Genomic DNA, 13,361 nt, shown 5'->3' with positions numbered 1-13,361 from the left:
CTAACGATTGTCTTGCTTGTCGAACATTTAACGATTAACAAGTGAATTAAACGATCGTTTCATATTTTTTAATTAACAGCTGTCTCGATTAACAGATTCAACGATTTACATAGATACTATTACTATTATAGTACTTAGTAATAGTATGTTTATGATTATCAAACGATCGAAGATGATACATAACAGGCAAGGCAGCTGTTAATTGTTCATCGTTGGAACAAAAATAAGATCAATTCTTAATCGATCAATCATTCGGTCCAGTCGAGTTACAATTATCTTTTCTTTTTTTTCTCATTTTTGGAAAGCAATATGGCGCTCGTTAACATAATAGCACTTATGAAACTTCAGACAACGAAGAGGAATCGTCAATTGCCTTTGATCGCTCGAAGCGCGGGCACCATAACCGCACGAAGGTTCGTCAACGTTCGTCAACGTTAGAAGGCATAGAATTGTGTTTATTTTGTTATATTTCTTCTTATTTCTTTTTTCTTATTCTTTTTCTATTTTTCTTTTCTTCTTCGCTTATAATTTGTTGAATTTATCTCCGACAATCGTTAAATATTACCGCACGCGGTAGTATCAAAATAAACCACACCGAATATATAGTATAGAATATTCATAAGTGTATGTATGTACAATAGAGTTTCTATATAATTTATATATTTATGTATTTATATATTATATATANTATATATTATGTATTTTATATTATTATTCTTTTTCTCCTCATTTTTCACTCATACAGTTTCATACTTGTTCGTGTTTTATGTTTTTTTCATTTTATTTTTATCAAAAAATCGCACACTACCTTTTCTTTTCTATTTTTGTTTCTCTATTTACTGTGCCTTCTTATTCTTTATTCTTGTTCTCGTCTCGCTATTTCTCTCTCTCTCTCTGACATTCGCTTTTGTTGCTTTCATTGTATTTTTCTTTTCCTCTTTCTTTCTCTCTTCTTTTTTTTATGTAGGAAATACACTACGATTAAAGTATATCACAGATGTTAATGAGAAAAATGTTTTAGAACACGAGAAAGAAATGAAGAGAAGGAAACGAAGAGAATATTTCGTTAGTCGCCGCAGGATTATCCGGAAGTACACGGCAGTTGGTATCTGCATAGCTTTCCACGTGAATCCGTTGAAGTAATACCAATTGACATAGAGATTACATAAATTGTACGAATTTCAATTTGTATTAAAGATTATCACAACATCGGAGTTAATCTTAAATTTCTAATTGTATTTTATCTCAAACTCCGAGCTAATCGTCGAGTGTTTTTTTTTCTTTTTTCTTTTTTTTTTTATATAGAGTTAGTTTGAAAGAGGTGATAAAAATACTATTATAATCGATTAAGCTATAAACTGGCTGTTCATTATTTTAGCCAATCATAACAATATTTGTTCGACCTTATCCTTCTCCTTTGACCACACACTACGTTGGTTCTGAGAATATTTTATTATGAAGCTCTTAATTAGTATTAATACACGATTTTCCTTTTCTTTTTTTTTGTAATTTTTCTTTATTTCCGCAGCTAAAATCTCTGTCTCGCGATTACGAAAAAACTATACTACTTTTTATTTTTGTTTCTTCTTTTATATTTCGAAACTGTTTTTTTTTTTATCTAGATTTTCTGGCACTTCGGTAATGACCATTTTTTTTATTATTATTTTTTTTTTTTCTTTATTATTTTTCGTATCTTTAGTTTGGCACGTTTCATTTCTCTCGTCGAGAGCTACCCATGATCTACCGTGGCTCTCGAAACTCTCCTGCGAACGACACACGTTTATTTTTATTTGACGAGTTGGAGAAAAAGGAAAGGCGAGAAAGTGTGGTCCGATTAATTGCAATTGTCGCGTAGACTCGACAAATTTGTTTTTTCTCTTTTTTTTTCTTTTTTCATTTTTTTTGTTTTTTTGTTCTCAAGTTCACTTATCGACTACGTAAATTTCTCTAATTATCGACGCAGAAACTACGTCATTCTTCATCCTACCAATTCCTACGAATCGATTTTCATGATGTATTTTTTTCACGGAACATAAGATTGGTTCCGTTGGCAATAGTAGATTGTCATAGGTTTTTCATTTCTTTTTTTTTTTTTTTTCTTTTTAAATGCTTTTCGCTTTTTGTTTTACGCACGTTAAATTTCACGCTTGATGCGCACGCGCAATCTCTCATTCATGTTTTCTCTTTTTTTTTTTTTTCATTCCGCGCGTTTAAGACGCACAACTGACCTAATCTTATTCGTCCGTGATCGAATATTCAATCGTACTTTTTTAATTATTATTATTACTCTCCGCTTTCATCTCACTCGCTCTCCCTTCTCTCTTCCTCTATTCCTCTAATTTCTAGCATTTCCAACTCGATCTAAACGATTCCTTTCCTATTTTGGCAAGTTCACGGTGGCAAAGTGACTAGAATATAACGACTATATTGTCATGCACTACAGTCTTTCTTAGAGTCCAATATTGAACCCTCGCAGCACTCTCCATGGTATTTCGCCGTGGATACCATGGTAGGCTAGCAATTGCATAGAAATCTATACCATTTTTCTCAGTAAAACCGATTACTTTTTTTCATTTTTTTTGTTTTTGTTTTTTTTTTTTTTTGTTTACTTTTTTCTAAACGCATCGAAGATAGGAGTTGTTACTTAAGAAGAATCCGATGGTCCACCAGAAGATGCTCTATCAAATCTCTCTGATTTTTCTTCCTCCATCGTCACACCTGGTATCGCAGTTACCGATGAAATAGTCGTCGAAGCTTCTGGTGTCCCTTCGCTCGGTTTTTTTCTCTGATGATTGTTACTACTCGCCGAATCGGTATCGTCCACGTATATACGAACGTCCGAGCCAATAGTGGCGCACACTCCTTCTATTACATGCACCACAGCGCTTCCGTTTTTGCTACTGTTTCCACTTGCGCTACCGTTCACAGTTCCACTTCCAGTCACATTTCCATTTCCACTCGTGCTGCTGCTCTCTATGATGCTATCGCTCATGTTGCCGCTCGACATAGGTGATACTTCTTCGGAACGTTCCTCGGTCACATAGACCTGGCCGTAACTTCCTATTCGAGTCGACGAGGAATATTCATCACCGACAATCCTCGTTGCTCCTGTCGAATTTCCGCTCTTCAGTTTGGACGGTCTCCTTTCGTTAATGATTGACTGCACGTCAAGATCGTCCGTCGGTGGAGCAGATACTCGTCTCTCATTTTTCTCCTTTGAGTCGTTCGATCTGCTGCCATTGCTTCTCGATACGCCGGTTTCCATATAGCCGTTCATCGCACTGCCCGTTTTTGAGGCGATGCTTCCGATGCTGACGTTTGTATCGGATTGTGACTGCGTGTCGCTCGATGGCCTACGACTCAATGTTGCCTTGGACGGGTAGATATTGGGCGTTGGCATTAGATAACGTTCGCTGCTTATTTTAGGACAGGTTAGAGTTGTTACAGAGCCGATTGGCGATACCGGAAAAGAAGAACTCGCTGGCGGTTTGTTCACGCTCAACAGAGTCTTGTTTTCTTGTCCATCGATGGTTGCCTATGGGATCAGATTAGCTTTTATAATATTGTACTGTTTATCCACGAGAAAATGCTAATAGAAAATTATGAATATTATTGCTCCATTATTATTGATATCTCTATCTACTTTGCATTATACATATTTTCGTAATTGGGCGAAAAAGTCACATCTATAATCGAATTATTTGACAAAGAAAATAAATAAACATATGGGATATAACTGAAACAAAACGATAGTAATGATGGTATCAAAATATTGGCGTAAACTTATTTTATAAATAAATTAATTATTTAAGTGAATTATTAATTATTATTAATTATTAAGCGAATTAATTAATTATGAAATGTATTTTCATAGTTTACAAAAATTTTATTACTATTAACGCATTAAGATTAGCAGCTCAGATGGAATAAAAATTCTTCAAGTCATTTCTTCTCGGCCATCTTCTTCTGAACAAATAGTATATGTTATAGCATATACTAATATATATCAAATATACTAGTATAGTATATATATAAAATATATATATCAAATAATTATGAAAGTTTTGTCATTTTTAAAAAAGAAAAATGCAAGAAATGTAAAAAATAAATTTATATTCATTTAACTTGTTATTATATTTGTCATTATATTTCTTTTGTTTATTATTATATTTAAAAGGGGGAAATTATGAATATTGAATTTATAAAAATCATGATTTTAGAAAATGAAAAACTCTCCTTTGATACTTTTTACTTTTATTTGTAGAAATGGTTGTCTAAGTTTAATAAAAGTTATATATATTTATATATAATAATTTAAAAGGAAAATTTTATAATAGATTTATAATAAATTATAATAAATAAATAAATAAATTTAGAATAAATTTTATAAAAGAAAAATTAAATAAAAAATTTTCATTTATAAATCTATATATTTTCTCTATTATAATTAAATAATATAAATGATTTTAGCAATAAGTATAATTTATATATCCAATTTTAAGTTTCAATAATCATTTCTATCTATTTTTAAAATAAAATTATATAAATTTCATAAATGATTTTATATTTTATTATATATTTTTCTATTTTAAAAAGGAAAATAAAATCTTTTTAGTTACTAGCAATTAAGTTACTTTCAATTAAAAAGTTTTCAGATGTTACATTTAATTTAAATAAAATTTTTAAAATAATCTTAATATATAATATTTCAGTGGTACTTTGTATATTTATATAATATATATATTTATACACAATAAATAAAGTACAATTCTAGAAATTAAAGTATATAATTAAAATATGTTAAAATAATATAAATAATATGCTAATTCAAATGTTAACATGAAAAATTTATTTTTCAAATATTATAAACAATTTAATTTCATATTAAATGAAGCAAGATATAAAATATAGATATAAAATAAAGATTTTTGTTTCATATATATCTAAATACAAATATATATTAATTATAAAATTTTGATTTATATAATTTTTATTAAACACACGATTAAAATAACATATTGATATTTTATTTTTTATTAATTATTATTAATATAACTTAAATATATACAATTTGTAAAAATTGTAAAAATAATTATATAAATATTATTACAAGCATTGAATTATCTATAAATAATTTTTACATGGAAAGCGAAGAAAAACACGTTCATTGTGCTCTGAGTTTCGAAAATAACTCAATTAAACTCTATTAATTATTAAATCTTAATAATCAACTATTTTATACTGCAATTTACGTTGGCCATTGTTTCATACAATGACTATTAACATTTATAATATATACCATAGATAGTAATTCCGTTTTGTTTCTATTGCAAAATTAAAATGCTTATAACTTAAAAAATAACAATTCAACAATTTTACATATTACAATTTTGTCCAAAAATTTCTTAAATGTTTTTCATTTGAATACTCTTTATGTATTTTTTGCACATTTAAATTTTTCAAAACATCCATATTGATTATTGATAATAAAAATTTTTTTCATTAAGCAATAATAAAATTAATAAATTTATTCAAAATTAAATATGTGTGGCAATTTATTTTTAACTTAATTAAAAATAATTTTACCTGTAATTTTTGACGCTGCACGTGAATGACATCTCGACTTGTACCGTAGCTGTGTTGAGGAATGATTCGAGGCACACTTAAATTGCTCACAGGCTTCTCGAAAACTTCGGCGACTTCAAAATGCATCGGCAGTAAAGATCTCCTCTGATGATGCCCCGAGTGAAACGTTTGTCTACGTTTCGATTTGAACTTGGACGGCCTTGAACAAGAACGATGATACGAACTGCGTCGCGATAATGACACTGATATTGTTCCATCTGTAAAATATATATGATAGTGTTTAAATATTTATTAAAAAGAGTCATTAATAATTATAAATATTTTGAATATAACTCGTAACTTATTCGTTATATGAAAAATTTGATGTAGAAAAGAATATAATTTGTTATTTAATTTTTTTGTAAAAAAGCATATAAAAGATATGAAGAATATGAAGATTATCTTTATTTTTTTAATTGAAAAATTATATATTTTTTAATATATAATTATATATTTTTTAATAATATTAAAATATAAAATTATAAATCAAATTAATTATTTTGTTAGTTGATGTTAATTTAAAAAAGATACATAAATTTGCAAATTCTTAAATAAAATGAATTATTATGTTTTAATTAGATATTATTTAATTAGATATCTATTTTATTTTTAAATATTGTTTAATATAAATTATAATCTAATCTAAATTAATATTTAATAATATTGGAAAATAATATTCAAATAATATTAAATTAATAATATTAAAATAATAATAATTTAATACGTAAAGCGTTTGTAATTTAATATGTAATATCAAATAATTTATAATGTAAAATAATTTTATAAAGTTACACAAAATATGAATAATTGTATTAAAAGCTTAAATTTAAAAATCATAAATAAATAAGATAAATTATTATCAGATATTTTTTAATTTTAAAATATTATATATAATTATATTATAATTATATAATATAATAATTAATATAATAACATTATAATAATATTTCAAAGTTTGATTATATATTTAATTTCAAACTTGTTAACACAAATTTAAGAATCATATACTAATAAAATATATTATTATGACATTTCATTATATTTTATTTATAAATATTGTTTATTTATTGCTATATAATTTTTTCTTAGTAATTTATCTTAGTCAGATTTTTTATTATTAATATTGAATCGTTGAATATGTGAATGTAAACGTACCGTCTGCGTTTCTCTCCTGTGGTGGATTGTAAATAAAATTTGCAGGCAAGGAACGAACTTTCGCGAGACCAGGCCTGCTAGCAGGAATCTTTTCGTTCGTTACTAAAATAGAATCACGTTCTCTAACGTCGTCATCTTCGTCCATGCTACCGTCGTCTCTTTCTCGTTTTATAGTTTCATCGTCTTCTTCCTCTTCTTCTACTTCCAATAGTTCTTCTTGCTCTGCGGCTAATTCTCTTTCTAGCTGTGTTTCCATATCCAGCTCATCTTCCATCTGATAAATAAAATTTAAAATCAATATTTTATAAATTTTTTTATATTTTAATACTCACTACTTTTCACTACATTTCATTTTTCTAAAATATCATGCATAAAATTTCATTTATTATTTGAAATGAAATACGGAAAATATTTACAGTAATAAAATTTATATAATATTATTTTATAAAGAAGTAATATAACATGAGAATAATAATTTATTTGAAATAGATACATATAAAATGATTTAAAGTCAAATTTTTAGTGAAATCTTTTATAATAGAATTCGATAAATTTGCAAATTTTAATATTTGAAAATATTAAATATTTATAATAAGTTACGTTAATTCTAAAATTTTCTGTTTTGAAATATTAAACTTTCAATTTGAATCTTTTTATTTACACATTCAATTAAAATTTTTGATCGAATAATGACTTTTATGTGAATATTTGTATTAATCTCGAATCATTATTAAATGAATATTATTTAAATGAATATTATTTAAATTATTATATTAAATGAATATTATTTAAAAAGTAAATTAAGTATTCTTGCCTGTTTATGACTCTCCTCGAGATGTTTCATGAGTACAGCGACGACGACGTTAACAAGAACGAATTGTGCCATCAGCACGAAAATTACAAAAAATATCGGAGCTATGATGGTGCTCACGCAACAATTCTTCACGCAATCCGCTGCTTCGTCGCAATCGTCTCTCAGAGTATCCTTCATGATACCATTCCAATTGTCGCCAGTGGCCACTCGAAAAAGTGTTAGAAACGCCATACCAAAATTACTAAAGTGGGCATGCTCTCCGAGACCCTGGCAAGGCATATCATCACTGCATTCTGCAATAAAAAATAAGTAAATTAATGATGTAAAATATTATTAATCAATTATATTATAGATAATTAATGTATTATATAATCATAATCAATTATATCATTGGATGCTCTAATTTTTAATTACAAAAAATGATAATAAGATATATATATTATAATATTCCGTAATAAATTCCGTATAATAAAATATAATAAATATTCAATTATTTATAACTATCTGCCACTTATCTAATAATTTATTTTTATACTTGAATAATGTAATTTTTTATATTAAATTTTTTTTGATAAATAATTATGTAAAGATCTAAAAAAATTATGCAGTTCTTAATTAATGCATTATAATTATCTTTAATTATAACAAAAAATTAATATGTATATTTATTTTTTAAATAAATTAAGTCATTTCATTATTCAATGTAAATTATTCAATGTACTTAAATTGATTGGAAAATAATTATTTTTCGATATAATAATTTAAATAAATCTCTTTGGATCATTTCTTAATATATTGTACTTTTTTTTAATTATAACTGTAATAAGGAGATATTTCATTTCAGTTACATAGATTATTTTATTTTAATGTTTACCTAAACGTCCAAACAATTCTACACCAAGAGCTGCGAAGATAAAAAACAGCAAAAAAAACAATAGTCCCAAATTTCCAACTTGCGGTAATGCTTGCATTACTGTGTCTAAAAGAGCTCGTATTCCTTTTGCCATTTTGAGCAACTTCAAAACTACAATAATAATTTAAAAAATTATTTGCATTTTGACAAGTTATTAATTTTTTTTAAATTTAATATTTTCTTTTCTTTAAACTTACCTCTAGCAATTCGTAAAACTCGCATGACTCGAATTATAGTAGGATTAATCGGAATGATCTTTGACTCAACTTCTTCAAGTACTATACCAACTACCGATAATATCACGATTCCTACATCTAACTGATTCCATCTAGAATTGAATATTCATTATTAATATTTCATTTCATAATATTAAGATGAGAAAAAAGAAGAAATTTTAAAAAATAATTCATACTTGTCTTTAAGATAAAGATGTAACCCTAAGGCAAGAAGCTTCATAAAAGATTCAAGAATGAAAACCGCAGTGAAGAAATAATTGAATATTTTTAGAGCGTAAGTCAGAGCTTTTGGCATCATGTAAAATTCCATTGCCATGGTAACAACATTCAGACCGATTACCGCAGCAATTGCTAAGTCGAAATATTTAGACGTCACAACATTATGTACGAACAGTCTAGATTTTGAATAATTTGTGTAATAAGGCGGTTCGTGCATTTCTGCAAATTGAATTAATATTAATAATTTTATTATTTTTAATAATAATTTTCTTATTTTTAATTATGTTTAATAATAATTTTTAATAATATTTTATAATATTTTTTTTAATTTTAATAATATTTCTTTTTTTTTTATTATTTTTTTATTATTTCTTCACATTAATTCTTATTTCAATATCTAAAAGTCTTATATAATTCAATTTCTGATTTCTGAATAACTGATAAAAAATTTTAAATTTAGAAAATAAATTGGTAGCAAACGAAATAAGTAACAGCAATTTAGAAAAAATTATTGAATCAAAACATTTTTTAAGAAGACAGAAAAATGAAAAATTTTTATAAATAATAAAAAAAAATACAAAGAAATATCCGGCTATAAACACAAAAGATTAATCAAAATAAATATTATTCGTTTATTTATTTTATTCTTTTATCTTCTAGTATTTTCTAGTAATTTCTAATAGTTTCTTTCTAATATTCTATGTTTAATGCTAAATATTATATTAAATATTATAATTTATATATTAAATAAATTAATTTTATTTTCTTCTATTTTATAATAAAAGAATTTCCTATGAAAGATATATTAAATTATTTTACATAAAAATTTATTGTTTAAAAAAAATTATAAGAATGTATATATATCAATATTTTTATTTTATTTCTATTAAAATTCAGTTAAACAGTTTTTCTTTTTTCTTACTTCGTCGTTTTTTCTCCATTTGTAAGGCTCTTTTAGCAGCCCTTCTTACGCGCTCTTCTTTTTCCTGTTCCTCACGACATCTGTGAAAATTTTCCACTACAACACCTACAAACATGTTTAGGACGAAGAAGCCCACGAGTAGAATAAAAGCTATGAAATATAAAAGCCGCCATTCCGAATAATTCTCGATTGGCTAAAATAGAGAAATAAAAAATATTTCAAATTTTAATATAAAAATATGTTATCATATTAAAAAGATATAATTTTAGGTATCTAAATAAATTAAATCTTAAATAAACAATATTTATACGTACAAATTTTTCAAATGAAAAAAAGGAAAATAGGAAAAATTTAATTTAATTAAAAATTGAATAATTTAATAGGTTTATTTATTAATCAAGTGTATATTTTTTAATTATAAGAACATTAAATTTATATGATATTATATGATATTTAACGTAACATTTTCTGTATCTTTTTTTCGCTGAGTTTTATAAAAATAAAAATACTATATTTTTTATTTTAATAATATTATAATATATATTATATTATAATATATCTTTAAAAAAAATTGTATAAAATAAAAATATTGTATAAATTATATAAAAAAATATATATTTTTATTTTTTAGATTTGTATTAAAAAAGATAAAATAATAATAAAATTATATAAAAAGTAACTATTCTTGTATTATTCAAATTTTTTTTAAATAAATATAATTTATGTTTATTAATACAAGCACGTTACCTGTTGATCAACGCCTACAGCATCTAATCCAGTGTACATGATGTTTACCCATCCATCCCTTGAGGAAAGTACAAATAACGACATCAGCGCTTTTCCAAGATCATCGAAATTGTATTTTCTATTTAACCAAATGTTTCGTTTGTCGGCCAGGCAGTCCGTTTTATTGCGTACATTTTTAATATCAGGCCCTTCACAATAATAAAAGGCACCTTTGAAGAGTTGCACGCCCAAGATACCGAAAATTACGAAAAAAGTACAGCATATCAAAACGATGTTGCCGATAGGTCGTAAAGAGGATAATAATGTCTGAACAACCAGTTTCAAACCAGGAGCTCGATTAATAACCCGTAATGGCCTTAATGATCTTAAAAGTCTAAAAACCTGTAAAGATATGAACTGTTAAGATATGAAGTGTTAGAAGTTTTTTTAATGTATAATAAATGCAAAATGTAATTATATAATAGTAAATACGTATATTTTAAATCAATATTTATTGTCATTCAATAATTAATTTTATTTGACATTTATTAAAATAATAATTAATAAATATTAATAAATATAATTATATTAATATTATTCAATATTCAATTTTCATTTGAATAAATTTGAAAAAGACTTTTTTTTTCGAATAATATATAATTTCGAATAATAATATGTTATAGTTTTGAATAATTATATTCAACGAATGATATTATTTTAATAGATAATGAAACACATGAAATATTAAAAAATTTTAAATATTAAATAAAAATATAAGTTAATATTTAATTTAGATAAACAATCAACATAAGAAATTAATTATTAAAAATTAAAAAGAAAAATAAAAATTTTCAATTCTATAATATGATATAATTATAAAACTTCACAAATAATAATTTTATTTAAATAATTCAATACAATAATAAATTACAAAAATAATATTATTAATTTATATATATATATATTTTAATTTTTATATTATATAATAACATATTAATATATATATATATTTTATCAAATATATTAAAAATATTTTTAATAAAAATATATAATTTAAAAACATATATTAAACATATATTAAATATATAATATTTAATAAAAATTTAATAAAAACATAATTTAATAAAAACATAATTTAAAAAATATATTAATATATATATAATATATTCAAAATGTATCAAATAATACATATGCTATGATTTTATCATAATAAAAATTTGTTATTACAAATTGCAGGTTAACAATATTAAATATATTTAATAAAAAAATGTTTGTTTACAGTTGGTAAATTTCTTATAATTTTTGTAGAACAATTCACAAATAAAAAATAGTTACAATTTATAAATATTTATAAAAATACAAATATCATCATTCATTGTAATATCTTAAATTTTATTTTAAATATTATTTTAAGTAATTTATTTACAATTTGTTACAAATATTAATATTAATTAATCGTTTATTAATTTTAATAATAAAAAATTATATATAAATATAATAATTTAATAAATATAATATTAAATATTAGAAACAATGTTGTTAATTATTGACTTATATATATATATATATTTATATTTATATATATTATATTTTGACTTATATATATATATTTATTTATTGATTATTAACTTTTCGACGTAAAGTATGACGTATCTGGCACATCACTGTAAAGTTGAGATATATATGATGTGCCTCAAACATCATTCAACATAAAAAATTATTTATATATATTTGTTTTATGAAAAAATTTATTTCAATATCCAAATGATAATAAATTATCTTTGTTTTAATTATTCCCTAAATCTCTTAAAAAAAAATTTTTAACAAATAATATTTCATTTGCCAAAGTATTAAAAGTATTCAATTCGGTTCAATTTGGTTTGAACGAGTATAGTGATAGAACGAGAAGTGCAAATTGATACTTTGACGTATTATAGTTTTTAAAAAGTATAATTAAAAGAAAAAATAAAATAAAAGAATTTAAAAAATAATTGTAACAAATAAATCTATATTATAATCATTTATTTTATTAGAATAGAACATTAAAATTCTAATTTATATAATTTTTATCTATTCATTCTATTAAAATAAAGTATTGAATTTATCTTTGCAAATATTTTTTATATAATATTATGATAAAAAAAACAAAAAAACTATAAAATTCATATTATGTTAAAATCATACAAAATAGGAAACGTACCCTCAATATTCCAAATATTCTTGGACTACTCGACGACAATAAAGACATTGATAAATCAATTATAGAAATGATTACAAGAACTCCGTCCATAATATTCCAACCTGAAGTAAAATAAGCGTCGGAACCATACAGCATACCAGATGCAACAACCTATGAATCATAATCTTTTTAATGAAAGTTATTTTCGTTTAATATTTCTCAAAAATTTATCAAATTTTCATGTCACCTTGATAAACATTTCAACAGCAAACACCCCGGTGAAAATATAATTCGCACTTGATAAAAAAAGTCTTTCTCCACTATCAGGTGGTATATTTGGCCGTTCCATTGCCAATGTAATACAATTGAGACCGATAAAAAAAAGTACTACGTTATCAAACCATCTTTGATCGACCAACAATCGACATAAAACACGAAATCTGAAAAATGTAAATGTTTGTTATTAATTAAATATATATAATATATAATTATATATACGCTATGTTTTTTAATAAATTTCTGTTTGTTTAAATATTTATAATTGGTTATATATATTCATGTTAATACTTTTC

The 13,361-nt window shown here is 24.0% G+C and overlaps 1 protein-coding gene across 8 annotated transcripts in view; it reads right to left on the bottom strand.

The window, feature by feature from the left end:
* Window positions 1-673: 673 nt before the first annotated feature.
* LOC122713646 (voltage-dependent T-type calcium channel subunit alpha-1G) overlaps window positions 674-13,361 on the bottom strand; it is a 193,084-nt gene continuing 180,396 nt past the window's right edge. For 6 of the 8 annotated variants that reach the window (XM_043934289.1, XM_043934288.1, XM_043934290.1 and 3 more), the window contains 11 exons: window positions 13,037-13,229; window positions 12,811-12,960; window positions 10,632-11,012; window positions 9,885-10,077; window positions 8,920-9,181; window positions 8,705-8,835; window positions 8,469-8,618; window positions 7,595-7,887; window positions 6,781-7,054; window positions 5,587-5,843; window positions 675-3,535 (listed from right to left, as the gene is read on the bottom strand). In XM_043934289.1, coding sequence (XP_043790224.1) covers window positions 2,645-3,535; window positions 5,587-5,843; window positions 6,781-7,054; window positions 7,595-7,887; window positions 8,469-8,618; window positions 8,705-8,835; window positions 8,920-9,181; window positions 9,885-10,077; window positions 10,632-11,012; window positions 12,811-12,960; window positions 13,037-13,229 — 3,175 coding nt within the window. In that variant the 3' untranslated portion in view covers window positions 675-2,644. Of the gene's footprint in view, window positions 3,536-5,586; window positions 5,844-6,780; window positions 7,055-7,594; window positions 7,888-8,468; window positions 8,619-8,704; window positions 8,836-8,919; window positions 9,182-9,884; window positions 10,078-10,631; window positions 11,013-12,810; window positions 12,961-13,036; window positions 13,230-13,361 lie in introns of all 8 variants that reach the window. The other 2 variants (XM_043934293.1, XM_043934295.1) reach the window with 2 other exon arrangements.

Source organism: Apis laboriosa, unplaced genomic scaffold, assembly GCF_014066325.1.
Source record: "Apis laboriosa isolate Shangri-la unplaced genomic scaffold, ASM1406632v1 scaffold25_cov139, whole genome shotgun sequence".
In the NCBI taxonomy this organism is placed as follows: domain Eukaryota; kingdom Metazoa; phylum Arthropoda; class Insecta; order Hymenoptera; family Apidae; genus Apis; species Apis laboriosa.
This window is presented reverse-complemented; position numbering and strand designations above follow the sequence as displayed.